General features: G+C 38.6%; 2 protein-coding genes and 1 long non-coding RNA gene across 4 annotated transcripts in view; 2 read left to right on the forward strand and 1 right to left on the reverse strand.

The window, feature by feature from the left end:
* The window catches only part of btbd8 (BTB domain containing 8), a 30,897-nt gene extending 13,411 nt beyond the window's left edge, over window positions 1–17,486 (forward strand). The window contains exons 7-19 of one of the 2 annotated variants that reach the window (XM_081380552.1): window positions 483–563; window positions 680–776; window positions 2,277–2,365; window positions 3,910–4,012; window positions 4,645–4,827; window positions 4,907–5,080; window positions 9,035–9,164; window positions 10,165–10,226; window positions 11,056–11,641; window positions 12,547–12,634; window positions 12,731–12,852; window positions 12,941–14,767; window positions 16,556–17,486. In XM_081380552.1, the coding sequence (XP_081236678.1) occupies window positions 483–563; window positions 680–776; window positions 2,277–2,365; window positions 3,910–4,012; window positions 4,645–4,827; window positions 4,907–5,080; window positions 9,035–9,164; window positions 10,165–10,226; window positions 11,056–11,641; window positions 12,547–12,634; window positions 12,731–12,852; window positions 12,941–14,767; window positions 16,556–17,073 (4,060 nt within the window). In that variant the 3' untranslated portion in view covers window positions 17,074–17,486. The remainder of the gene's footprint in view (window positions 1–482; window positions 564–679; window positions 777–2,276; window positions 2,366–3,909; window positions 4,013–4,644; window positions 4,828–4,906; window positions 5,081–9,034; window positions 9,165–10,164; window positions 10,227–11,055; window positions 11,642–12,546; window positions 12,635–12,730; window positions 12,853–12,940; window positions 14,768–16,555) is intronic. The other variant, XM_081380551.1, reaches the window with a different exon arrangement.
* On the reverse strand, window positions 15,598–20,792 carry LOC308699654. The gene is made up of 3 exons (XR_014031203.1): window positions 20,764–20,792; window positions 20,235–20,412; window positions 15,598–17,085 (listed from the first exon to the last, which is right to left on the reverse strand). It is a non-coding gene; the product is annotated as an uncharacterized lncRNA (long non-coding RNA).
* Window positions 20,793–23,823: 3,031 nt separating this feature from the next.
* LOC308699721 (uncharacterized protein) lies at window positions 23,824–26,236 on the forward strand. Its single transcript, XM_081380641.1, has 2 exons — window positions 23,824–24,271; window positions 25,321–26,236. Exons 1-2 carry the CDS (start codon window positions 24,091–24,093, stop codon window positions 25,536–25,538), a joined length of 399 nt encoding a protein of 132 aa, XP_081236767.1. The 5' UTR covers window positions 23,824–24,090; the 3' UTR covers window positions 25,539–26,236.
* The last annotated feature ends 1,122 nt before the right edge of the window (window positions 26,237–27,358 follow it).

Here is a 27,358-nt window from a genome sequence, read left to right on the forward strand (position 1 = left end):
GTCGCCGCGCTGCCTCAGCAGCAGCAGGGCCAGAACCATGTGGGAACGCAAGCCTGAACACCCTCCTCAAAGAGTGCCAAGCGAGAGTGGAGCGTGCAAAGTGGTAGTCTATCGCAGTGCTCACAGTCAGCCCCCTCGAGAGCTGCCTGTGCATGCTCCGCTCCCAAACAAACAACACACAATTGTATAACACACCGTATCCCATGATTTAAATGCCTGTTTGCTAGCCATATTAATGTGAATTATGATTCTGTACTATATCGGGACAGGCAACACTAAATAAGACACACAGTTTCAACACAGAACGCTTGCTGAGGCACAGAAGCTAACGCCGGATATTCCAGATGTGCTTTCTTGGTCATGACGTCACCCGTCCGTGACGTTCTGTTTCGCCATTGGACTGATTGTAACTGTGGACTGAGTTTGTAATTTGTCAAAATAATCTTAATGTGTGTCTGCTTTTTGTTTTGTCCATCAATCAGTCTGGGTCCAGATGAGATGGAGATTCTGCTTAATTTCATGTACGGTGCCATCCTAGACTTCCCACCAGGAACAAATGTCAGGTAAGCACGCTCTGTAGTGACATTTCCTATCTTCCAATGTGATAAATACAAAAATCCAATGGCTTTGTCTGATTTTGCACAAATGTCAAGATGTGTGTGTTTGTCTCTGATCTTAGTCAGGTTGTGTTAGCAGCAGACATGTTGGGCCTGGAGGGGCTAAAAGATGTAGCCGAGATGGTCCTGACTCGGGACTACTGCCGCTTTTTTCCCAAGGTAAGACCAGAGGGAGGAGTCACGGCTTACACATTCAGTCTATTTGAGGTGAGGAGTGTAAATAGTCCTGTTAAACAGTGAGTCTGTTGTCAGATTGTGCCAATGGTACTATCATCTTGTCGTTTATTACCATTTAGGGAAACATTATGTGATTTGTATTTGTGAGCGAGTAAAGTCTGGGCATTGGTTCAGCTTTTGTAGAGCATTTAATTTGTCAGCCAAAAGTACATGGCCATATCCCTCTGGTGTTGCTCCAAAAGAAGAATCCTCCCATTTAAGTTCCTCAGATGCAGGTGTAACATATATATATATTTTTTTTTCTTCAGGCATTTTTCTACTTCTTTTAGAATTACTGTACTGAAGTACTGCAGCAGACTCAACTCATGTTTACACAGTAACTGCAGATCGTCGTGAATATTGGCTCTCTGATACAAAAGCAGTAGTGGGAGGCAGAGGAAGTCAGGAAGCGTTGTGTTTGACAGCCCTCTTACAATTCGTGAAGGGCTGTTTTGTTTGTGCTTCGAGTCTCTCATTCTTACTCCCACCTTTCAAAAATGCTTTGAGACTAGTCCAGTTTATGTCCTTTCAGCCGGTAATTTCATCCTACTGTACACAGAGATGAAAGAGGAATGCATTCACTCCCCCTGCTCTTTCAAAATAATTAGCATCTGTTCAAGTGTAGGAAAGATTCAAGGTATGCTGAGGAATTAGTTTTCCCCCCAAAGAAATGAATAGTTCTTTTAACAGATTTAGACTAGGAATGTCAATCAATTAAAATATTATATTTACACACTATGGTTCAAAAATTTGGGGGCGCTAAGAGTTCACCTGGTGAACATAAGTGAACTGGTGAACTGGTTGCAAATGCAGTATACTACAGCGAGAATAATTGAATAACAAAATGACTTTGCACTTATAATGGTGGACATAATGGTGTATATATATAAATCTTATTACGTCTTAACACCTAATTCAATAATTAGGTCCATAATTCAATGCTCCAGGCTTGAATGCTTTTGATTCTATTTTACAAATTGTATATTTCTACTTTTTGCCTACTACATGTGTCAAGATGCAGTTTTCCTCTGGTGTTCACATTGACATTTTATTTGATTTACGGTGATTCACTCGTGGGTGTTATTTTACTTGTTTAGCTTTAATGACCATGCAATTACATCATACAAAGAGTACCAATGGCTTTAATTTCCCCCTTATTATGAATGATTTATAAGTAACCCATAAAGAGGTATTTCTCCATTATTTACTGTAATCAGGTGCTTTGCAATGGTAACTTTTGAATAAATAATCTGTGTTATCCAAAAGTTTGCAAATTGTAGCTTTCAGGAAGTTGTTCAAATTAAGAGTGATTTCAGTTGTTTAAAATGAAAGTAAACTCACCAGTTCAGGTAGCTGAACTCTATACTGTAAATTAGAGTTCCAGGCTATTGAACCACTAAAGACAGTGAGATGAGGTGTGAATATCCCTCTTATTTTCTGCAGCCTGTTGATGGAGTTCAGAGATCCATACTGGAGTGCCTTGCCATTACCCACTCTATAGGCCTGAACAATCTCTACAGCTCCTGTGTGAGGTGAGGCATTTTCTGCACTTCTATGGATGCTTTGCTTTTAATAATGGTTTTTAAAATGACTTTTCTGATTGCACTGCCCCGTTAGAGTTCTTCCCTCCATCTACTGTCATATGCATACTGCACAGTGCAAATGAATCACTAAATAATAAATGACTATATATGTCAATAAATAATACATGTTCCAAAATGCTTTCTATTTCTGAGGTTATGCTTCTGTCCAAATGTGGATGCAATCAGTTTTGCAGATATTTATTCAACATTTAAAACAAACCCATTTTTGAGGTCTTTTCAGTTTCTCATCAAATGTTAATATTTGGCATAATTGTTTGACAAAAAAAACCAAAAGTTTGACTGGAGTGGACGAGCATTTGCATCAAAAGAGCAAAGTTTTATTTTTGGTGAGTGGGTGGATTATGTACTCTTTACAAAAGTAAGTAAATATTATTGCTGTGATTTATATAGCTGACAATAGGCAAGAGTCTCAAGCTCATTTGCCTGTCTTGCATCCTATATTTCTCTAGCAGAGCTGTTTGTGATTGCCGCATGGCAGACCAACTTAAAAGTATTTGCACCCTGTATTGTACCAACAAATATTGACTTCGCTCTTGGTATATTAGACTGTTCGTCAACAATTTCACATTTGGTGTGAAAAGACCTCTAGACAGTGCAAAAAAGATTGATTTGAATGAAAAATTCTTTCCATCTTTAGATTGTGGTGGCCATGAAAAAAAATATTTCCAATAAAATCATTCCTGTATTTTACTCTAATTTTGTACTGGTAACAGAGATTCCAAAGATTATTTGACAAAAAAATGAAATCTTTGACCTTTAATCATTTCGAACATCACCATTACTTAATTACCCAACTCTAAACTCAGTGCACTGCGGTAAACCAGCTCAGGGAGGCGTGTGAATGTAGGTCGGGATTTTTCCAGTGCCTCAGACACAGAAAGAGAGAGACTGTGTGTGTGTGTGTGTGTGTGTGTGTGTGTGTGTGTGTGTGTGTGTGTGTGTGTGTGTGTGTGTGTGTGTGTGTGTTCTCTGATGTGTTGCCGCCGCCTCGGCTGCAGGTAGGAGGGTGAAGAATCACGCATCAGGATCTGATGGTTTAAGACCAGCGCAGCACTGCTGCTTTCAGTTCAGATCCAGTCCAGCATCAGCTGAACCTACTGTCCTTGTGTTACTAACCTAGATCATTGGGAGATTCAATCCAAAAATAACAATTATTTTGTTGCACACATATTTTTAGCATGAATATTTATCAATATTTGGGCTGCTCTTTGTTATACTGACACAAATTAATGCTGATGCTCCAAAAAGGAGAAGGCGAGACAATAAAAGTGCTACGACTTGTGCACTGTATTCCAAGTCTTCTAAAGCTGTACAAAAGCTTTGTGAGAGGAACGTTGTTTTTTACTCATAACTGCATTTGTATGTCAGTAGGAATTGCTAGGAAATCATTTTTGACTTTTGCTTATTAGTATAGGATTTTAAAGAATGAGTGAAAACAGCGTACGCTCATGGATGTGCGTTTCAATCCACAGATGGGTTGCTGAGCATTTCGTGAAGTGCTGGTCAGAAAGGAATTTTGCCCTCCTCCCTCCAGAACTACAGAAAGATTGCCTTAATACAGTCAGCAAAAACATGGTGTGTAAAATATGTTTTCTATTTTGGTGGGGACTTTACACTTTGTTTGTAGTTTGAGCTAATTTCTGACCCCCTAATCTTACTGTAAAACTATTTCTCACAATTACTTTTTTGCATTAAGACAATATTTTAGTATTTTAATACTGTATGCTGTTTTCCTCATGGGAAACAACATAGACAACCGTTATTGTTCACTGTCTTTCTGCTGCTGCTGTCTAATTGCTCAATAAGACATTGATGAGATAAGCTGTGGCCTCTGTTTTGAGGATGGCCATTGACTAAAGAGCAATTATAGGTCTTGTGTGTGTGTGTGTGTGTGTGTGTGTGTGTGTGTGTGTGTGTGTGTGTGTGTGTGTGTGTGTGTGTGTGTGTGTGGCGCAAAGCCTCAAACAGCTCATTAACTTCATCCATAGTCTGGCAGTCCCCTAAATTTCCCACTCACACAGACCTAGACCTTCAGCGGCTGCCAAGTGTAGTTGTAACATTGGGTTTTCCCTCTCCTGACTTCCAGCCTTGATGTAAACCACCGCTGAGACATATTGGATTACACTCGGAAATTTGCAGTCACTAACAGTGCTGCCACTGTGTGGAAGATGGATCTATGAATGAGAATGTGTGTTTCTGACTTTCAGACGGTGCAGAGTGTCGTATCTGTGCTGAGTGGCTGCGAGCAGCTGATCGGGAGCCTGCCGGAGGTCAAATGGGCCAAGCAGGTGCTGAGTCTGGCCAGCGAACTGCAAGAGGAGTGTCTGCAGATGATTGTCACACACCTGGCCCAGGTCACACACACCGCTGCCTTCCACGATCTCCGAAGGGTATGACCAATCGATAAAGTTTAGACATAAGATATAAGATGTCTTGTCAGCTATGACCGTCAGACGTGTACTGTTTCAGAGAGAGGAGTTTACACGTGACCCCACTCTTCTGAGGAAGGTGTGCATAGCTGTGCGGGAGGGTGTTACTGTGGAGAACTGCTGTGACCTCTTTACTGCTGTCAATCGACTGAGCGGTGACCCGAGTGAGGTAGACATTATCACAGAAGACCAAGCCAATCAGGAGGAAGTGGAGGTAAACAAAACAGGACACTAAAAGCCAGCATTTCATTACAGCTCATTTAGGAAATGAATCATTTATTTAAACTGATTTTAACAGAGCCTTTTAATCAGTCAGTGCAATAAAGTTGAGGTCAGTTTAACACATTAATTTAGTGTCGTATTTATTTTAATGTTTATATTAATTATAAAAATTGATACAATATATTATAATATTATCAATTATATTATATTTCTCCATCGGATTTTATATGGATATTGAGACGTTATCTTTATCTAAACAAACACGCACACCATGAGAGGCCATGACTATATTCTGAATGCAGTCACAGCTAAAGGAAATTTTTAAGCTATCTTTCCATTATCTCTGACAATCAAACATGATTGTTGCATTTTGGAAACTTTTCCATCACTTATTCACCAAGGTAAAATTATACTGAATGTATGATTATGTCCACACATGGCAAATAACTCTGTTTAAAATAAATCATTATAAAATAATTATTTTGGACATAATTATTCATAATGTTTAAAGAATAACGTTTTAGTGCAAAAATATTGGTATTTTTCACCTTGCTTTTATAGTTTTGATTCAAATACATCACATTAGGTTAAAACAGTCGCATATGGTCTAACCGCAAAAGTTCAACTATTTCGACCCAGCCGAAGCTCAAATCCGATCCGAAAATTACGTGTATGCTTATGGTCAGAGGAGTACCTGCAACCCCTTTAGCCTTGACTATATTAAAAATATACCACATCCCCGGATGCATTATTTTATAACATGGTTACATAGTTTTCATTCAAACATTTATTTTATTAAAGTCCCCCTGTAGTCAATCATTTTATTAAAAATTATTAAATAAAAAATTTGTCATGCCTTAAAATAGCTTGAATGAACTCTACACCCTTGCCTCATTTAGTATACGCAGTTCTATGAATATGCAAATTAGCCCCACCTCCACTCACTCACACCAGCTCAGAGATCCACTCATTGATGATCACAAGTTGACATGATTGGTTACAAGGTAGTTGTACCAGCGATTTCAAACCGCGTTTTTGGGAAAATTTTGGTTCACTGCAGTTTTAAGGAGAAAATACTCAGCAATGGTGTTGACTTATGAATTTACACATTTGTCTAAGCATATTTAAAACACCACATAGACATATAAACAACATTAAAGCTTGATTTTCACCACAGGGGGACTTTAAACAATCCAGGATCAGAACTGTCTGTTGTATTATGGTCAATAAATATAAAGTAAATGTGAGGAATACATATTTAGAATTCATCTTGTATGGATTTGCATATAAAAAGATGTTTACTTTTGTATTTATTCTGGAATTACAGTATGCACATACAGTGAGGAAAATAAGTATTTGAACGCTGCTATTTTGCAAGTTCTCCCACTTAGAAATCATGGAGGGGTCTGAAATTGTCATCGTAGGTGCATGTCCACTGTGAGAGACATAATCTAAAAAAAAATCCAGAAATCACAATGTATGATTTTTTAACTGTTTATTTGTATGATACAGCTGCAAATAAGTATTTGAACACCTGAGAAAATCAATGTTAATATTTGGTACAGTAGCCTTTGTTTGCAATTACAGAGGTCAAACGTTTCCTGTAGTTTTTCACCAGGTTTGCACACACTGCAGGAGGGATTTTGGCCCACTCCTCCACACAGATCTTCTCTAGATTAGTCAGGTTTCTGGGCTGTCGCTGAGAAATACGGAGTTTGAGTTCCCTCCAAAGATTCTCTATTGGGTTTAGGTCTGGAGACTAGGCCACGCCAGAACCTTGATATGCTTCTTACAGAGCCACTCCTTGGTTATCCTAGCTGTGTGCTTCGGGTCATTGTCATGTTGGAAGACCCAGCCTCGACCCATCTTCAATGCTCTAACTGAGGGAAGGAGGTTGTTCCCCAAAATCTCGCAATACATGGCCCCGGTCATCCTCTCCTTAATACAGTGCAGTCGCCCTGTCCCATGTGCAGAAAAACACCCCCAAAGCATGATGCTACCACCCCCATGCTTCACAGTAGGGATGGTGTTCTTGGGATGGTACTCATCATTCTTCTTCCTCCAAACACGTTTAGTGGAATTATGACCAAAAAATTATATTTTGGTCTCATCTGACCACATGACTTTCTCCCATGATCATCCAAATGGTCATTGGCAAACTTAAGACGGGCCTTGACATGTGCTGGTTTAAGTAGGGGAACCTTCCGTGCCATGCATGATTTCAAACCATGATGTCTTAGTGTATTACCAACAGTAACCTTGGAAACGGTGGTCCCAGCTCTTTTCAGGTCATTGACCAGCTCCTCCCGTGTAGTTCTGGGCTGATTTCTCACCTTTCTTAGGATCATTGAGACCCCACGAGGTGAGATCTTGCATGGAGCCCCAGTCCGAGGGAGATTGACAGTCATGTTTAGCTTCTTCCATTTTCTAATGATTGCTCCAACAGTGGACCTTTTTTCACCAAGCTGCTTGGCAATTTCCCCGTAGCCCTTTCCAGCCTTGTGGAGGTGTACAATTTTGTCTCTAGTGTCTTTGGACAGCTCTTTGGTCTTGGCCATGTTAGTAGTTGGATTCTTACTGATTGTATGGGGTGGACAGGTGTCTTTATGCAGCTAAAGACCTCAAACAGGTGCATCTAATTTAGGATAATAAATGGAGTGGAGGTGGACATTTTAAACGCAGACTAACAGGTTTTTGAGGGTCAGAATTCTAGCTGATAGACAGGTGTTAAAATACTTATTTGCAGCTGTATCAAACAAATAAATAGTTAAAAAATCATACATTGTGATTTCTGGATTTTTTTTTTTAGATTATGTCTCTCACAGTGGACATGCACCTACGATGACAATTTCAGACCGCTCCATGATTTCCAAGTGGGAGAACTTGCAAAATAGCAGGGTGTTCAAATACTTATTTTCCTCACTGTATGTTTTTACTTCTAGAATCTCATTTCCTATTGAAACAGGATATTCAAAGTATGGTGGCACATCTGTCCATTGCGTATTACATACCAGAATTGTGGTTGGATGTTTGGATTTAAGTTGTTGTAAAAGTAAAAGGGATTTGTGACATTGACTGAAAAGAACAACCATTTCAGTTATTAATTTTTCATACTAGATTGAAGACAACTTTTTTTAAGTTAGGATAACATGCACTAATAAATATATGCATGTACATGTACATTTTTATCTGAATCTTTTCACTGAAGCAGTGTTTAATATACTTGATGAATAGATCCCATACGCTTCATCAAGCATGCCTGCAGCATTGGGTCTGCTGAGCACTTTCCCGTGTGTTTAATGTACAAAGTGCTTCATTTGATCCTGGGATTTAAACTCGCTATAATGTACGTGGCCAGGCCTGGGCCGGATTACCCTAAAGTAACACTACAAATAGAAAAGCTCATAGTAAACAGCCTCCCCTCTCACGCATGCTTATGGTCTCACTCTGTCATTTTATGTTTTTCTTTATTTCTCTCTGGCCATCACTGTCACTTCCTGTCTCTTTGTGATTTAATTCACATCCCAGGGGAAATAGCAGAATGGATTAGTCTGAGAAAGACCAAGAGTCATGGGTGTGGCCATGTCTAATCTGGCTCTATGTCCATTATAGCGGGAAGCAGGGAGGGGGCAAGGCGAGAAATGAATTGCGGATGGAAAGACTGAGGCAGGATCCGAAAAATACAGAGGTTCTTTTTTTTTAATGAACATTCGATGCAGAAGGCGTGAACACAAGCCTCTGCTATTGACATCATCCGTTTAGCTGGAGAGGATCCTGTTAACTGTAGAGGGAGGCAACGGCAATCGTTGCCAAGACAACCAGCCTTTGAAGCAGCTGCGGATTCGCTACTCTTCTCCTGCTGTTGTATCCACCCTCCCTCCTTCGCTCTCTCTCTTTCTCTGACTGACTCGCTCACCCTCTCTCACTCATTCTGTCCCTCTGGTAGCCATTCAGGCGTGAGCTGTGTTTGCTGCGCACGAGGCTCTGGACCTTCCTGTTTCAGTCCTTCTTTGCAGTGCGGCACACTCAAGGATGGGACACTCTACAACCCAGATATCGGGAAAAAATACTTGCAGGTAAGGAGGCGAATGAGAAAAGGTAAGACTTTAGCAATAGCAAAGGAAAGAGGAATGGAAATTAAATGTACATAATGTGGGAAGAGAAGTACAGAATAAATCAGAGGAGAAAAGAAGAACATAAGGCAGCAGTCAGACTGCGCTTGTGTGGAGGAGGAAGGGAGTGAGTGTTATTTTATTTATTTATTTATTTTAATGGTCCAGTGCAGTGATGAAGAGCCCTCCTTTGCATGGATAGTGGGTAGCCAGTGCTGGTGAGAGAAACCCTGCTGGATAACCTCCAGCTCCTGTCAGTCCATCAACACAGCCATCATAACGGATCTTTTTAATATGATCCTGTGATGCTTTGAGCAGTAAGGCTAGAATACTCCAAACACATCAAAACATTATTTCCAGAGGGGGCTGGGGAATGGGGTCCACAATTAGATATAATGGATTTTGTGTTGTTCTATTCTTCAAGTGGAAACATATATGCTTGTGCATAAATTATGCATTGCTTTGGGTGTCAAGATCATGCTTACATTCTGCTTTCTAAAGATTCCACCACATATGCAAATGTGGTGCCTCATATGCAAAGCATTCGCAACAAACACAAACACTCAAGCTGCATTCCTTCACAGGAGATTTGATCCATGATTTGGACTGTTTTCTGGCATGACAGCAGTGAAATCAGCGCTCAGTTGTATTGCTGGGAAGAAAGGCTAGATCTTTGTTTTTTTATGGTGATATTAAGGATGCTGTGAGATGATCAAAGGCTAGATCTGCGCTGTCTCTATCTGAGATGAAGGAGTAGGAAATCAGTGGCTCTCTGCAGAGCTGCACTGCCTATTTTACTGATTGGGGTTGTGACTGATTGTAAGTGTGCAAGTATGTGCGTGTCTGATTGAGGAAATGTTTAGCAAATGTTGATTATGCAGGAGTGGATGTTCTAATTAAGCTGAAGCTGTCTGTAATCTAAAATTAGTTTTTATTTTCTTCCTCCCTCCGCCAACCCTCTCAGCTGCTCTTGATAAAGGAGACTGCAGAAGGCTCGGAAAAAAACCTGTGCTCACCAGCTCTCAGGTGATCTTTTATTCTGTTTACTTGTTTTGGTGAAACTGTGAGAAAAGTTTGGCTATAGACAGATAAATTGTCCCAGGTTGATTAATCAGCCAATATCTAATCATTTTGAGATTGTCTGCATCAACCAATAAACAGATTTTTTTTCTTTAGTAAATGCATACAAATAAATTCAACAAATTGTATTGTGTATTCATTCGTATTATTTCAGCCAACCTACTTTCTAGATATCTGTATCAGCATCAGCCATTAAAAAAACAATATCGGTTGACCACTTAAAATAATGTGATTTTCTGGCATAGGCTCTGCTGTGAGTTCTGATTTTGTAAGGTTTTCTTTTACTGATAGACAAGCTGATTGAACTGACATTAAATGGGTGTTAGATGAGTGCGGCTAGACTTACCTGAGCCGCAGCTGAATGTGAGCTCACCTACACACCTTAAGGTTGATTCAGGAAATCTGTGCTGCAGAGTTACTGATCCTGAAAACATAGTTGGATAGGATTTGAGAATGGTGTTCTTTAAGAGGATGTGAATATCTGTTTATTTATTTATTTATTATTGAGCTATAATTTAAAAAAAAAAAACAATATGTATATATGACCTAAGTGAGATGGATACAAAGAACTTGGGCTAAAGAAACAGCTGTCCTTCAGTTATGATTTTCTTTGACTTGCAAGAATATGCTTTTTAGCCTTTAATCCAAAGTTCATGTTATAGTGCTTTGTTCCTAATATGTCTGAGATTACTATCAAATGGGTTGCTGATCTGATTAATATTGTACAAAGCCATCATAGTCTTTCATTCTCTCTCCATATCTCTCACTGCAACAGAAACCTACAAAATGCCTCTTGGGCACTTCATCTCCATGTGATAGCCCTACTCATCATCCCATTAAGGTATCACAGGGTCCACGTGCTTCCCCTGCAAGATCTGTAGCTGCAGCATCAGGCACCATGAAGTCTGATGCTCTAGGGCCAACAGCTCACACGGTTCCTTCTGGGAAAACAAAATCTAGTAACAACACCTCACTTGGAAGCAAGAATGATAAAATTAAGCCAACTCACACGCCAGCTAAAACCAAGGCTTCATCTACTGTTAAACCAGTTTTGAATGGCACTGGTGGTTGTGCTCCTCGGGAGAATTCCTCCACTTCAGGTGCCCGTGGTTCACCTACAGGGAAGACGGTGCTGGACAGGAAGCCAAACCCAGGAGCAAGGCCAAAGTCTTCCTCTGCTGGGTCTGATCTCTCAACAGGCCATGCTAAAGGAGGAAAATTGCAGAAGAACACAATGCCAGGGAAAGATCTGCCTCAGGAATCAGCCAGCAATGCTCAGAATACTCCATCTAACTCTGGCAGCACCTCACCAGACAACAGCGCAGGGAGTCCTCGCAACAATGGCCACAGTACACCAACAGGTGAATTTACCTTCACACCACACACGTCACTTAATGATACTCTACTTCATCTCGAGCTAGTCCCTTTTTTTTACTGTGAAGAGTGGAGGCTTCCAGCAAAAATGTTTTTGGCTTTGCTTCCAGCAAAGTCAGATTTAGTAAAACTGTCAAGCAGAAAATCAGTCCTGAAAACAGCACTATAATAAAATAAGCAAGACTTTAGGTCCATGGAAGTCAAGAAGCTATCCTTAGTTTCTCAGGTTACCCCCTATTGTTTACTCTTCTGTCACTGTAAGTAAAAAGCTACAGAATGTATGTGTAAAAGTATGTGTGCCTTTAATAAAAGTTTGAAAATTAGAATGGGAAAGGAAGGATAGAGAGAGAAGGAATTTTATATGAAAGTTCTGAATCTTGAAATCCAGGGGTATATCTCCCCTTTTCTTTGCTCATTAGCTAGTGTTTGCCTGGTACTGCCTCCCCTGTGAGTCAGAGAGTCTGTGCTCAGCAGAGTAGGTTTTAGTAGGGTATGCCGGAGTTAGCTTGTCATTAAGCTGCTTAGCACTTCTAAAATTGTACATGCCTGTTACCTTGCTCACAGTTCTTAAGGAATGTGGGTTTAGATAGCACAGGGATACTGCAGGATATGCCAGTGTACTATGAGGTACAACAAATATCAAAACTTAATACATTTGAAATAAACATAATACATTTTCTTGAGTAGACCGTGTTGAGAACAGGATTGTAATTGATAATGATCTGTTTAATTAGATTAATAGGCTATACATTAAAATATACACACAAATGTTTTATATGATGTACTTGGAATTGGTTTTAAATAACTACATTCTATGTTGTCATTATGCAATGTCATTTATAAAAACATTTTTGTGTTGTTATAAAGACTGAATTATCTTTTTACATTGTAGGTCTCAGGTCAAAACTTCAAGCCAAGGCAACACCAAAATCTCCTCTGACCAAACCTGCCCAAAAAACAGACACTGAAAAGACTAGCAGGTGAGTTGTTCTATGAACGCAACCAGCCTGCGATCCTTACACTTCTATTTCTTCCAGTTGATAGTCAATCTTTGGTCCTTCATTGTGTTGCTACAGCCCCACTAATAAATCAAGCAAGACTAAACCTGCCACAACTAGCCGTGCAGTACCTGTAATTCCTGCATCCCGCTCAGATCCAAAGAGCAAGAGCACTGTGTCAGGCCTTTCAGAGAACCACGGTAAGAAACAGTCAGGTTTCAGAATGGATCTAATGGTAAACTGTAATTAACACTAATGAGAGTCTTTTCTGTTCCCTCGTTTAAACAGCTTCATCTAGACCTGGTTCAGCCCTTAGCTCTAAAAAGCCTGCCTCCCCAAGAAAAGAGGTAGAGAAAGATATATCCAAACCTTCAGCTATTAAGAAGACAACAAAGGCCATCTCAGAATCAAGGCAAAGCATTAAACCTTCCACATCTTCCTCTAAGCAGTCGCTTGCTGCCCCAAACAAAACAGGACCTAAACAGAAGGCTCCAGAAACACTTTCAACAAAATCATCTCTTAAATCATTTGGGGCAGTCAAAAACTCAACTCCTGCTGGCTCTAAAAAAACAGGCACTGCTGTGAAAGATTCAATATCTAGCCCCAAACACTTAAAAAAGGTTACCCTGAAGAATCCAGCTTCTACCGAAGGTAAGACAAGAAGCAAGGAAGTAGTTGCATCTTGTCTGGAGAGTTCCAAAGTTCCTTTGTCCATGGAGCAACATTCACTAGTCAGCCCGGCTATACTAGACCAGCCAGAAGTGGTTCCCAAGGATATATCAGCAACTTCCACTAAGGTTCATGATATGGAGAAAAACAGTGATCCAGTGAGTAAATTATGTAACACAGAGGTGAAGACTCAAACTCCAGACATGCATACATATACTTCTGAACAGAGTGAGATGAGTGGGAGTAAACTGGCCACAGCCCATGCCGTTCCACCCCATACCACTGGATCAGACCGGGGCCTCAATTCCATGAACTCCTCAAAGGATTTCCCTCCTGATACACCTTGCAGTCTAGGGAGCATTGAGACATCCCTAGAGGACTCATGGAATGGTCTTCATCCCCAGGTTAGCCCAGAGTCAGAGACTGGCAGTGCCACCACTTCTTCTGATGACATAAAGCCACGGTCGGAGGATTATGATGCTGGAGGCTCACAGGATGATGACTGTTGCTCTCATGAGCGTGGCAATTCAAAGTGTGGGACCATGCGTTGCCCTGACTTTCTGGGCCGCAGCAGCAGTGACACCAGCACACCTGAGGAGCTCAAGATGTACGAGAGCGGGGCTGGACTACGTGTGGAGGTACGGCTCAGAGGACGGGAGGCAGAGACTACAAGTGAAGAAGAGGTAGGGCGTCCAAGACCACGGTCGTGGATTAGAAAAGATGACGTGCCAGTGGAGGAGGAACCTTGTGAAATGGATTCCGCATTAAAAAACTTGAAGAGTGTACAGGACCACCAACTTTTCTCCACTGAGGAAGAAGATGAAGAAGAGGAGGAGGAGGAAGAAGAAGAAGAGACTGAAGATGAAAGATCGGAAGTTGAGGTGCTACCGAGAGGAATGGCTCCCCCACTTAACGAACCTCCACAGTTCCAAGGTATTGTCAACCTCGCATTTGAAGATCCTGCGGACCAAGAGAATGAGCAACCAGAGTACCAGTCAGCTTCTAACTTCCGTCGCTCTGTTTTGCTCTCGGTGGATGAGTGTGAGGAGCTTGGTTGCGAAGAAGGAGGCGCCCAGACTTCGACAGGTGATGTCTTTGACAGTGAACCTCACAATTCTCAGACAGACTACTGCTCCCAGCAATCCACAAGCACAGTGATATCTAACCACCAAGAAAAGGAACAGGAGCCCAAACCTGTGGTATTCCTGACAGAGGTCCGGGGATCTCCACAGGAGAATTGTGCATATAATCAATCAGATGCCCCTGTGCGAGATAAAGACACCAGTGACGTTCCTGCTCAGGAGCGTCCTAGTCACCTGGACCTCCGGCTGGCAGAACAGTATGGCAATCTCCAGACCAAACATATAGACAGCAGGAAAGCTGACTTGCGGCTAGACTTACCTGAGCCGCAGCTGAAAGTGAGCTCACCTGCACACTCTCCAGCAGGTAATGTATAATGTAAGCCCATCCCCCCTGACTGCAGTCTCAGAAACATCCACTCAGTTTCCCATCCTGACACATTCAGCTCAAATTTTCAGACAATTCTTTTTCAATGAGGTAAATCCAGTGGGGTAAATCCTTATAGTTCATTGATTTAGAAAGTAGCACACTACTGCCTCCCTTCTCCCCTTCATTTAATCCTTTTCTTTAAATGTCTATTGTTTGCTATCTAATACTTCAAAAAGCTATGAACACAACTAAAATGGCTTCTCTGAGGCGCTTTAGTAACTCAACAAACAAGTTTACAAGCTTTATTTTTACAGTAATATATCAATATGCGTGTGGTGTAGAACATCTGTTATGCGGTGTGGCTGGGCAGTCTCAGTTGTACCATTGCACTTAATATATAGGCACCCAAGTTCTCAATCATTTTTGTTTGTTTGTTATTATCCATGCTGAATAGTAAGCTTCTTCCTCATAGGCCAAGTCCTTTATACGTTGACTTCTCCATAAGAGATCTTTACGCAAAAGGCAAGCACCATGTGACTTGGCCTTCAAATATATATGCACAAACATACAGTGAGCTAAGCTTCCTTTTAATACTGCCCATAAAGGACCACACCTTATAGAGGCCATGATGCTTTGAATGTGTTAGATCTAGATGTTTTTTATACTCAATATTGATGTTGAGTGTTGCTGTCTTACTTTTCAAGACTGTCTGTTTAGTCATCCAAACCAGGCAATCTTGCATGCTAATGCTAGACTTTGTTATTGATTTTGTTCAAATCCCATCTATGTTTGTATCCATCTTTGTGTGTTATTTTTTTCTTTTATTTCTCATTCACAATTTCTCAAGCCATTTGTAGTTCTGTAGTTGTAATTTTCTCAACTCTAGATTTTTACATTGTAGATTTCATTTTATTCAATGTATTTCTGTAGAATTAGTAGTTTTTCTGTATGTTGTGTTTTTAAAGAAAAAGAAAATCTAAAAAGGTCCTCGTGTCTCTCTTTTTTCACACTTGTATTATGATTCCAATCACTGTTAATGGTTTTGCTTGAGTTTTTCTTGACAAGAAGCATATCTTGAGTTTGCCAAGTAAAGCAATAAGCACTCTTTTGCCAGCATGTCCCTCATATTTTCAGTGTAGCTTTAAGTTAAAGATTAAGAAACAAACTAAAAAGCTCCGTGCCTGCTTACGTTTCAATGTGTATATTTAAGAGAAAATGCTCAGTTTGATCAGAACCAGAGAATTCATTTATTTTGTGTGTGAACAAAACAGAAGTTATGCTGGAGATGCAATGGCTGGCAAAAACATGCCTTTTACTGTTATAGCACTTGTGAACAAAAGAGACACATTCAGTGTAGGTTTTCCTCTGTGCATCACCTTTATGGCATCTGTCCATCCTTATCCTAAATTCAGAAGTTGTTCCATGGATAACATGGAAACTTCATGGAAAGGCAAGAGTTGCTCCATGGAAAACTTTGGATTTGCACATCTGCTTAATTGTAATGCATGCGTCATTGAATCAAATCTTGATTAATGACAATTAAAAAGTTATTACTGCCTAAGACAGAATATATTTTTTCATCTATTTAGTCTTTAAAATGGTTCATACTTCAAGCTTGTCTTAACTGCATCATGGAGGACACAGTTGCACTAGGGGTGATTCTGTACACCATGTGGAGCTAGAAACAACGCATGTCTTCAAGAAAATGTTGTTGTTTTTTTGTTTTTAAAGCCCACATACGGATAAAACACTTGGTCATTGTGCAGTATTGTCAATTATTTTTAGGGGACATTGATGGTTGTGACACATTGGATCAAACCTGCACACATGACCGGCGGTCGTCTAAAGCCCTGTCCCCGATTTATGAGATGGACCTGGGAGAAGCCCTCGAACAAAGAATGGATGCAGACAAGAGCAATGATCCCCAACAGGAGGAGTCACATTGGAATGGTAAAGAAGTAGAGACAGTGGACAATGAAGTCGGAAAGTTTGCAGAGAAAGACTGGAGTCTGCTTCGACAGCTACTGTCTGACCAAGAGTCCAATCTGGGCATCATAAACTCAGTCCCAGAGGATTTAAACCTTGCACAGTACCTGATAAAGCAGACGCTGTCCTTGTCTCGAGACTGCTTGAATGAACAGGATTACTTGTATCACGAAAAGGACACATTTAAGCGCTGGGCCGAGCTTATTTCTCCACTGGAGGACTCCACCACCAGCATCACTGTGACCAGTTTCTCCCCCGAGGACGCCGCCTCTCCACAGGGCGAGTGGACCATCGTGGAGCTGGAAACGCATCACTGATGGCATCCTGGACTGGAATACAGACAATGTTTTGATAGGACTCTTTGGATAATGGCATCATGTCTTTCTTTCTGTGCTTCTTCTTTGTTTTGGGGAGAAAGACAGATCAGTTGCAGCTTAAGTTGAGTGAAGTTACATGGCTTTTTGTACTCATTGTACAGGTACTATTATGAAGGACTGGAATAATGACCTCAGTGCAGTTGTTTTGCATGTGGGCAATTTTCTAAGTTATATTGTTTACTTGATGGGTGTTGCTTGAATCTTTGTAGAATACCAAAAAATGCATTTTCTTGTTGCTCTTTTTGTCTCTGAAAGATGACGCTTCTAAAATGTTTTGAACAGAGTGTAGAGAGTATGTAAGTGGTTCTGGTTTACATTTGTTGTTTTAAAACAATAAAAGCCGTGTTGTTTGAATTTTGTTGCTTTTTTCTTTGAAAGGTAATAGATTGATACATCTTATTACTTTTATCTGCCTATATCGTTTCGGATAGAAAAAAAATTATTTAGTCTATTTAAATGGTGAATTTTATTTATAAATAATCATGCAATAAATCAAAGTAAATTAGATCCATTATTCTGGGTCTTTTTGACCCCAAATGACATTTGCTACAAAAAAATAATAATAATAATTGGAATGATATCTGGTTGTATGTTAGCCTGATGATACTCCCTCTCAGGATGTTTCGGAGTCTCCCGACACCCCAGACAATGAAATGTGATTTTGTAACATAATAATGTAATTTTTTACAACAAATGTATTATCACCCATTTTATTAATGTTTTTACTCTACATTTGTGCAGTGTTGGGGGGATTTAATGTACTTTGTAAATTTGTCTGAATAAGTAAATAATATTTTTTTAAATAGGATGAATGAGGAAATCTATACTTGTTTTTATATTTTTCAAATAAAAAACTAAATCAGCCACAACACAGAACACAAATACACTGAAGTGAAGTGGCAACCCTAGTACATCCACAATGGGGAATGCTCGTGCTCATAAACCCACATAAACTGCTCCACCCAAAAATCAGCCATAGACATAAATGGGAAACCATAAAAAATGTCTTTTGTTACATAATTTGTCAAAAACAAATTTGACAACAAATGCAAACACACACAAAACACATATATAACACTGTTCCGGTTTGACTTTAATGTCTCATAATTGCAAAAAAGTAAAAAATAAAAAAGCTAAACTTTGAAAAATAGTTATTTTTTATTGTTATTATAGTTATTTTAGAATGTCTAAACATAAATCTCATTAATAAAAAAACTGTATGATATATATAAAAGATGTATACCCATGAGAAAATGGCAAATGAGGCATTGAGTGATGCTTTAAAGCATCTGTATTGAAATTTCATGTTATTTTAATTTTAAAAGTGTTTGTTCTCCAGTTGATGGCAGCAATATTCCATTACACATGGCACATTGTCCATGACATCTCCATGAATGAAAATGAGAAATGTGGATTTTTATGGTGATTTTTACATAAAATATTTTTTATACATATTTTTATCTAAACAAAAAAATATTATTTATATACATAAAAAAAAAAACTTAAATCCCCCCCAACACTGCACAAATGTAGAGTAAAAACATTAATAAAGTGAGTGATACTACATTTGTTTTGTTTTTTTGCTTTTTTTAAATTACATTATTAGGCTATGTTACAAAATCACATTGTATTGCCTGGTCTGGACTGCTCTGCAGACCCCAACATTCTGAATGTACATTAAAACGAATAGCATAAGGATTAGAAGCTGTGATTACACATACATCCGGACTATAACCATGAAAAGAAAATGGCAATGACATTTTGTGTTATGGGTTTATATGGTTTGATGTATTTATAACCCATTTTATTAGATTTTTTGGTTTCACTTTGTTTTTATGGTTCCTTTAAAGGGTTAGTTTACCCAAAAATGAAAATTCTGTCAGTAATTACTCACCCTCATGTTGTTCCAACCCCGTAAGACTTTCGTTCATCTTCGGAACACAAATTAAGATATTTTTGGAGGCTCACTCCTCCACAGGCTTATGGACACTATAACTTGCTGGCCCAGAAAATGTATGAAATACATTGTTAATATAGTCCAAGTGACTCCAGTGGCTCAATCTTAAGTTTATAAAGCGAGGAGAATACTTTTTGTGCGCAAAAAAAACAAACAAAAATAACGACTTTATTCCACTATTCATTTCATTTACGTAGTGTTTTTGCGCAGCGCGTCTGTGTTGCACGTCACCATGTAGGCTCACTATTGGGCGATGCTGGTCATGTGTGTGATGCGTGGTGACGTGCAACACAGACGCGCTACGCTATTACACTACGTGTAAAGACTTCGAGGCCCAGAGAGAAGGAAATGAAAGTGGAATAAAGTCGTTATTTTTGTTTGTTTTTGCGCACAAAAAAGTATTCTCGTCGCTTTATAAACTTAAGATTGAGCCACTGGAGTCACTTGGACTATATTAACGATGTCTTTAATACATTTTCTGGGCCAGCAAGTTATAGTGTCCATAAGCCTGTGGAGGAGTGATCCAGCTATCAGATTTCATCAAAAATATCTTAATTTGTGTTCCGAAGATGAACGAAAGTCTTACGGGGTTGGAACAACATTAGGGTGAGTAATTACTGACAGAATTTTCATTTTTGGGTGAACTAACCCTTTAACACATTCTGCTGAGTCTGTAAGTAAAGTTGCACCTACATGTCTGTTAACATTAGAGTATTAGTAGAGTATTAGTAGACTGGTAGGGTTAGGGTTAGGGTTAGAATAAGTTGACATGTAGTTGCAAAGATACTTATAGTCAATAGAATGTCTGGTGGAGAACCATCATAATAAATAGTTAGTAAATATTCAGCAGAAAGTCTACTAATACTATAATGAGAGTTAGTTGACATTGACATGCAGTTGCAAAGTTACTCATAGTCAGCTAAATGTTCAAAAGGGACCGTTAAAATAAAGTGTTACCTAATTTATTGAATCAAAAATAAATTGTACCACCTTTAGGTTATGGGAAAGAGTTGGAAATAAATCTGCAGTTCCTAAAAGCACGACATAAAACACCCAAGCTAGAAGATTTCAATTTGATCAAATTAACAGAAATTTCAATAACGCTATACAGAGATCTTCTTCTAACAATGCTTCAAAACCTTACCTTGTCACTTTGAACATGAAAATGGCATTTTGAGGCCGGTGTATTTCTGTATCTCTTGGACAGTTAGGCTAAATTAGGACACTGGACTTTGAGGACAAAAAAAGATGAGTCTGTTCTCCATTGCTAAGATTAGCTGACTGTGACAGATGAAGCGCTGAAGGGAAAATCATTCTGTGTCCTTGCAGAGAAAAAAGTAAAAGACAACATCAAACATGTTGTTCGACTAGGCTACACAGTTAATTACAACATAATCAGGTCGGAGGGAGACTTGCTGGAATGTCTCCTACCGAATTTGTCTAAATTTGCAAAAACACTTCGAAACTGGACAAGCTGTACGCAGTTACAAATAGACAACAGCAGAAAGCATTAGTTTTCATTTTTCGACTGGCGCATATATATGTATTATATTATATTATATTATATTATATTATATTATATTATATTATATTATATTATATTATATTATATTATATTCAAACATGCAATGTTTTTAACGGGTCCATTATGATTAACATTAAAATGACCTTACCTATCTTGGTCTTATCTATCTTTGTCTCCACCTAGTGGAGTTATTTACTACTAACAGTTGTAGAGGAAAACCACAAGATTGGCAGCCTGTGACAGATAGTTTGAGAAAAATGCTCTAACCATAATACACTAATTGGGGAAAATCCATGTGCTTATCCAAAATCTGGTGTAATGACTCAAAACAAAGTTATTATGTTTGGAGATCCATGGAGACCTTCCCATGTTATTTTGCAAGAATATGCAGAATGTTAAAAAATGCTTTTGGTGAGAATAGCAGATTATACTCAGTGGAATCGTTCAGTCATTGGAATCAGTGTTATTGTGCAACAATAGAATTTAAAGTGTCGCTGATCAACTTTTTATCCATTATTTTCTCCTGAAAGAACTTAGATTTATAATTGAATGTAGTGACACCTCCCCTAATATGAGGAGCAACTGAGGAGGCTGATGGTGCAAGTTACATAATCTCCATCTCATCTGTTCTCGCGTAAAACACAGTAATCCTCTTTAAGACTGAGACACCCGCTGCCGTTCGGCTAAACCCATTTGTCTTTTTAATTGCATGTGAAGTTTCTGAAGTCCACATTGTTTGGCTGTCAGGAGGAATTGAGCCTGAAACAGAGCAGATGGAATGAAGATGTAGTGAAGGTCGGGTTTGGAGCAGCTGCAGTCTAGCTTGAGAAGAATAAAGTGGACATCCTTATTTATCCCTCATTTCCTGTTAGTGAAAAAGTCACTTTCATTCAGAAAGTTCAGAAAATGGCCAAATAATAAACCAGCATTCAAGTTCTTTCAAAAGAATCACATTTCAGCTGCGATGTCGACAAAGGATGAGAAATTGCTAGGTGTGCTATAGGTGCAATGGAGAGACTTTCATAGATTGGACACATTGGTCAATGTTAAACTCCAAGATGATATATTTGCCTTCATATATTTATTTTTTATATGAGTTTACAACATCTCAAAATGTTTTGCCTTGTATGTGCAGCCACTTTTAAATAGGACTTGATATTACAATGTTATCCGAGTAAATAAGGGCAGCATTTTAGAGGAAAGCACAAGCCTGAGGCCCTGATCTAAATTTGCCTATTTTCCTTTAATCATAGATCTCATTTGTGATGGCATAATACCCCTAGTGTTCAGCTGAAAAGTCAAGTGTGGGTTCAGCGGGTGTGACGGAATGAATAGAAATATTTGTTGGTTCACCCTCTCAACATTTTCTTAGGTTTGCTTATGGACAACAATAACAATATCATCACCCATAAGGAAATTCATCTGAATTATGGCTTTCAAGGTAAATCTGTGTCCATGTGTGTTTGAGTCACAGAAGTCACAAGCTCACAAACACAACTGCAGTTCATATCAGGAAGCCAGAATAACCCACAGCATGGCAGGCCTGAAATAATTTGACTTTTATATTTGACTAATTTATTGTGTGTGTGTGTGTGTGTGTGTGTGTGTGTGTGTGTGTGTGTGTGTGTGTGCGTGCGTGCGTGCGTGCGTGCGTGCGTGTGTGTGTGTGTGTGTTTAAATGAATGAGGTCACAGGTAAACCCCAGTATTGTTCACATTTTGTTGGAATTTCAAAACAAAAATGTCAGATATTCACTTGCTTGATTTTTAGTATTATATTAGTATATTTTGAGTTAGCTTTTATATCTATATTTTCAGATTTTTTTAAATTTTAGTGTAAGTTTTAGTATGTTTTTCTGCTTTTTGTCATTTTTATTAATGTTTCACTATAGCTTTAACTATTTTTAATTTCAGTTTTAGTTTCACTCTAATTTTCATTCAAAATTTTCATCTAATATTTATATTTTATTTCATGACAGCTTTATTTCAATTACCGAAAATTGTTTTAGTTAACAATAACAACCCCTGTCTACTTGACACCAAACACAACTTTCACTTTAACAAAAGTATGGCAGAGCTCCATAAACCCCTGAATCACTTATTAAACTGTATTATTTAGCCATTACTTACATAATTAAGTCTATAAAGTGCTCGTGCTGTCCCAGATACTGAAATTCTTGTCCCAGCATGTGAGGACACCCATCCTTTGTCTCCTGCTGACCATGCCATCAACATTGTTCGTGATTCATCACAAGACTGTTTTATTACTGACTACACTGTCCTCAATAAGAGATCGAATATAGAAGGAAGCACGACAGAGCCAGGGCTTCTTTGATAAATAGCCCATGGTTAAGAACATTTATTTGTTGTTCATATTGACATGAAAAGCTGCTGTGCTCTGTGCTGTGGTGCCCTCGGGTAGATGAGAGAGCCTTAAAGTCCTGTTCAGATCTTCATAAGAACTGTACGTGAGAGACACGCCCGCACTGTATATTTAAACATTTGAAAATCCTCATTAAATTATGATGATCTTTCTTATGAACTTTCTTGAGAACAGACAAAAGGCCTGGTTTTTCTTCTGTTCACGATGTCTGACAGACATGATTTTGCCGAATTGGACGTGTTCCTGGGTCAGCTGATCCTGGAACAACATTCTTGTCCGAAATTTTAATCCTAACCATTACCACCTAACCATACCTCTACCTCCAAATCTAACTCTATCCATAAGTTCTCCATAAAATCAGAGGGAAATGATAGGTGTAGAAGCACATAACCCTGCAGTTGTAAGCCTAAACTTGACATAAACTGTAAACTTATCCCTCAAATCTGATTGGCTGATTGGAATGTTGTTCCAGGACCATGTTGCACTTGGTGAAATCAGGTTCTGCACATACAGTTTATGATCAATAACCGGTAGAGCAAGAAATGTCTTCGAAAGTAGATGGAGAAGTGCTGTGCAAGTGAGTCTCTCGCATCACATGTCAATCGTTGCCTCCTGGTATTGACATGTAACAGGAGCGTTTATTGACCAAAAGTGTTTTAACCAGAATGTACTGTCCCTCAGTGCGTGGTGAAGTGTAAAAGGCCGTGTTGCTGAAGGCTGGTCTCATGACTGCCACAACTCGCTGTTCACTCTTTGTTTGTTTGCCTGCAGGCTAAATTTGCTCTCCATAGCAAGTATAAAAGAACACCATCTTCTCCTTCCTATCAAAGAGGATACTTACAGTTACAGAACTGCCACGGATAATATAGAAGACTTTAGATTAACGAAAAGACAGGGGAAATAAGCAAGCATTAGAAAAAAAATGCAATGGGAAACTATCAAAGAAAACAGAATGACAAGGTTGTGTTTGGTTGAACAGCATAGTTTTGTTTTTCTTGTATTAGTTTGCGCAAAGTAGCAGGAAAATCAGGTTTAAATATAGGTCACGATTTCGTTTAAATCCATCTGGAATCTTCTTAGCATTGACGAGAGGATGAGTAAGTGTAAGAAAGAGTTGAGTGAGAAAGAGAGAGAACGGTTGCTCATCCGCAGGGCCAGCGGAGCCAACGCCTCTCAGCTGGCTCATATGGAGAAGATGCTGCAAGAAACCAAAGGCCTGCTGGAGAAGAAGACAGAGGCAGATTCAGAAAGCAAAGCATGTGGTGACACTATGGGTATGTGTTTTTGAATATCTTCAAATGTGATATCTCTGAATCCTTGCATTACTAAGTCAAAAATAATCTACCTTTTAGTAGGCTATAAATATGTATAGACATCGTTAAAACAAGATACATTTTCTTGAATTTCAATGAATATGATAGCCTATATATATATATATATATATATATATATATATATATAAACATTCTTGAAAAATTTCAACATTGTAAAATAATCAATTTTTGGAAAATTTATCTCGAATTTATTGTTCTTATCCATGTGACATTTGTTTCTCTTTTTAAACAAAACTTCTAAACACATTTTCTTTAAATAAGACAAAAATACATAAATAAGAAAATCAAATGAATTCAAAACATGTTCTATTACAAACTCAACAGTTCTAAATTCGAATGTCTTATATATTAATATTTGTTTTACTTCTTATGTACATTTATTTTAGGAAGGCTATGTTTCCATATTTTTATTAGAAAACAAGATGTACGTTATTTAAAAAACATTTTTGCACTGCAATACCCAGCTAACAGAACGTTCGTTAACATTCTCACAAACTTCTCAAAGTTATGAACAAACATTGTTCCAATAATGTTAATAAAATATTTGTTCAAACGTATGGTTTTTTTTATGTTCTCAAAACAAACATAACCAAGATTTATTTATTTTTAAAAAGAAAAGAAATTGCAACAGTCTTTCCTTCCCTATTGTGACGTATATCCGAGTGAAAAGGATTTGATTGGATCGTTGGATCGTTGTGGTTTGCTATTGGTCAATCTCATTTGAGTGACAGGTTGTCCCGCCCTCATGCCAGTAAACACATCGTCAGAGAAGAGAAGAGATGTCGCTGCAAGAGGGAGGGGACGATATTCCATAAAAAATAAGAATTGTCCATTTTGATTTCATGGTGTCTTTAATAAACTGGACATTTTGAATTTTAAACTTACTGGAAATGTGGGAAAACGTTTTTATTAGCTTGGTAGCTAAATGATTTCCATTTGGACAAATGAATGTGTATTGAGTCTGACTCTTGTTTTTGCTCTGGTCTTAGTGTCAGATCTGGAGCAGAAGGTCCAGCGCAGCAAGCGAGACCGCCGTAACTCCCTCCACCGCACACAGCTGCTGGAGAGTCAGATGAAGACGGTTCGAGGTGAGCTCGTGGGCACGCTGGACCACCTGGAGGAACTGCGCAACATATTGCGACGCTCACAGCAGAAATCAGAGGAGCGGGAAGCAGCGATGCAAAAACTTGCTGAAGGGCTGAGGTGAGACATCACCTCCACCTTCAGCTCATCTCGTCGTGAAGACTTGAAGACACCACTGTTCATCTGAAATATTTGTTTGACTGCACATCCAGAATGATATAATGTTTCACATTGGTTCACACATTCCCGTGCAACCAGATTCTGTTGTAATATCTCTGTTGGATAATTAAAGCATGCCACAATTATTTAAAGGGCATGTGTTTACCCTCCAAAGATAGACACAGTTCTCCCATTTTGGTTGTTTGGATGCCATGACATCCTGTTTTTATGTCCTGTTTTCACTGAAATGCAGCCTTAAACCATAATTTATCATTTAAGTATAGACATCCACAGAATGCCATGTTAACTTGTCAAATCAGTTTCACACCCTGTCACATTTGACACATTTTATTGTGCTAATTAACTGTATGATGGCTTCAGGAAAGTGCTTTTTGTTTTAGGATTTGTTTTGTAAGACAACAGATTGCAAATAATGTCTTATAAGGAAAGTGGCAAATGAGTCCACCATTTCTTGATATGAATGCCTTAGTCACCTATATTCATAGCTGCTATTATTATTTAAAGGTTTATTCCGGTGAACTTTCACATGATCTGCGATGTTAAACATGCTGTTTCAACATTATTAGCACCAATTCACTAATGCAGGTAAACTTTAAAGGCTGTGTGTGTTCATGATTTTGTTCATTAAAATATTGAAATGTCCTCCAGGTTGTACTTTATGAAAAGAAAACAGAAACATTATATCCATTTCAGTTGTGGATTTCCTCCCCATATCCTAAAGATCACTTTTTCATGTTGCTTTCGGGAGCTTTAGTAGAAGATTCAATCCTAAATCTACTTTTCAGATCCTCTGCTTTGACTGAAGTTCTCTCATACTTTGTGGCCTCATTCCACTCTTGCTAGAGAGATATAACACCACACTGACCTGTCCTCACTTTGCCTTGTGTTGAAAGGTTAATGGTACTTTTCCCCCCAATAAAAAAATGTTTTACACATAAAGAAATTCATTTTTTGTACACTCACTTGCATGGTTGCAGTAATTGCTTCAGTCATCAGTGGCTTAATAAACTTTGCACAGAGTGGGTAACTTCATGGGGGTCGACATGTTGAGACCAGCCTTTGTTGGTGGACTGAATTAATCTTGGTTCACTTTGAAAAGTGCATTTCCTACAATGGTGTTGGTATCTGAAAACTGCTGCTTTTGCATGATACATATTCATTAGATTAAACCAGGATTAGGCCTTAGTTCAATTAGGACATTTAAGTAGCTTTTATAAACGTGGCTTAAAAATGTTTTTTTTTTGGTGTGCATCTCGAGACAAAACGGGCACTGACATATTTTAAGATATGTCAGTGCAAGTTGCTTTCAGTTATAACAGGTCAAACATGCATTTTAGTCTGGGACTAGATTTAAGCATTGTCTGTGAAACAATAGTTTAATGCCCATCACAAATAAATCACACATTAAAAAAATATTTCCCTAAACATTTCCTATACATACTAAAATGAAATGTATCAATGAAAATGAAAAAGCAAATAATAATACAATATCTTTTTTTGTACCAACAGAATTTTTCTATCTGCCTCATATAGTCAGTGGCAAGAAAATATTTTATTGTAGTGTATTAGCCTAACTCTTCCCAGCATTTACATTTAAAAATAAAATAAAAAAATTGTCAACATTTTTAATCGTTTTCACAAAAATGTAATGGTCCCCAGAATATTTTGTTGAATGAACATCTGAACATGCAATATATCAAAACAAACAACTAACCCTCTGCTTTTATTCTAGCATCATGTATTATTTTTTTATCAACACTTGAA

The sequence above is a fragment of the Scardinius erythrophthalmus genome, assembly GCF_964197995.2.
Source record: "Scardinius erythrophthalmus genome assembly, chromosome: 12".
Lineage (NCBI taxonomy): Eukaryota > Metazoa > Chordata > Actinopteri > Cypriniformes > Leuciscidae > Scardinius > Scardinius erythrophthalmus.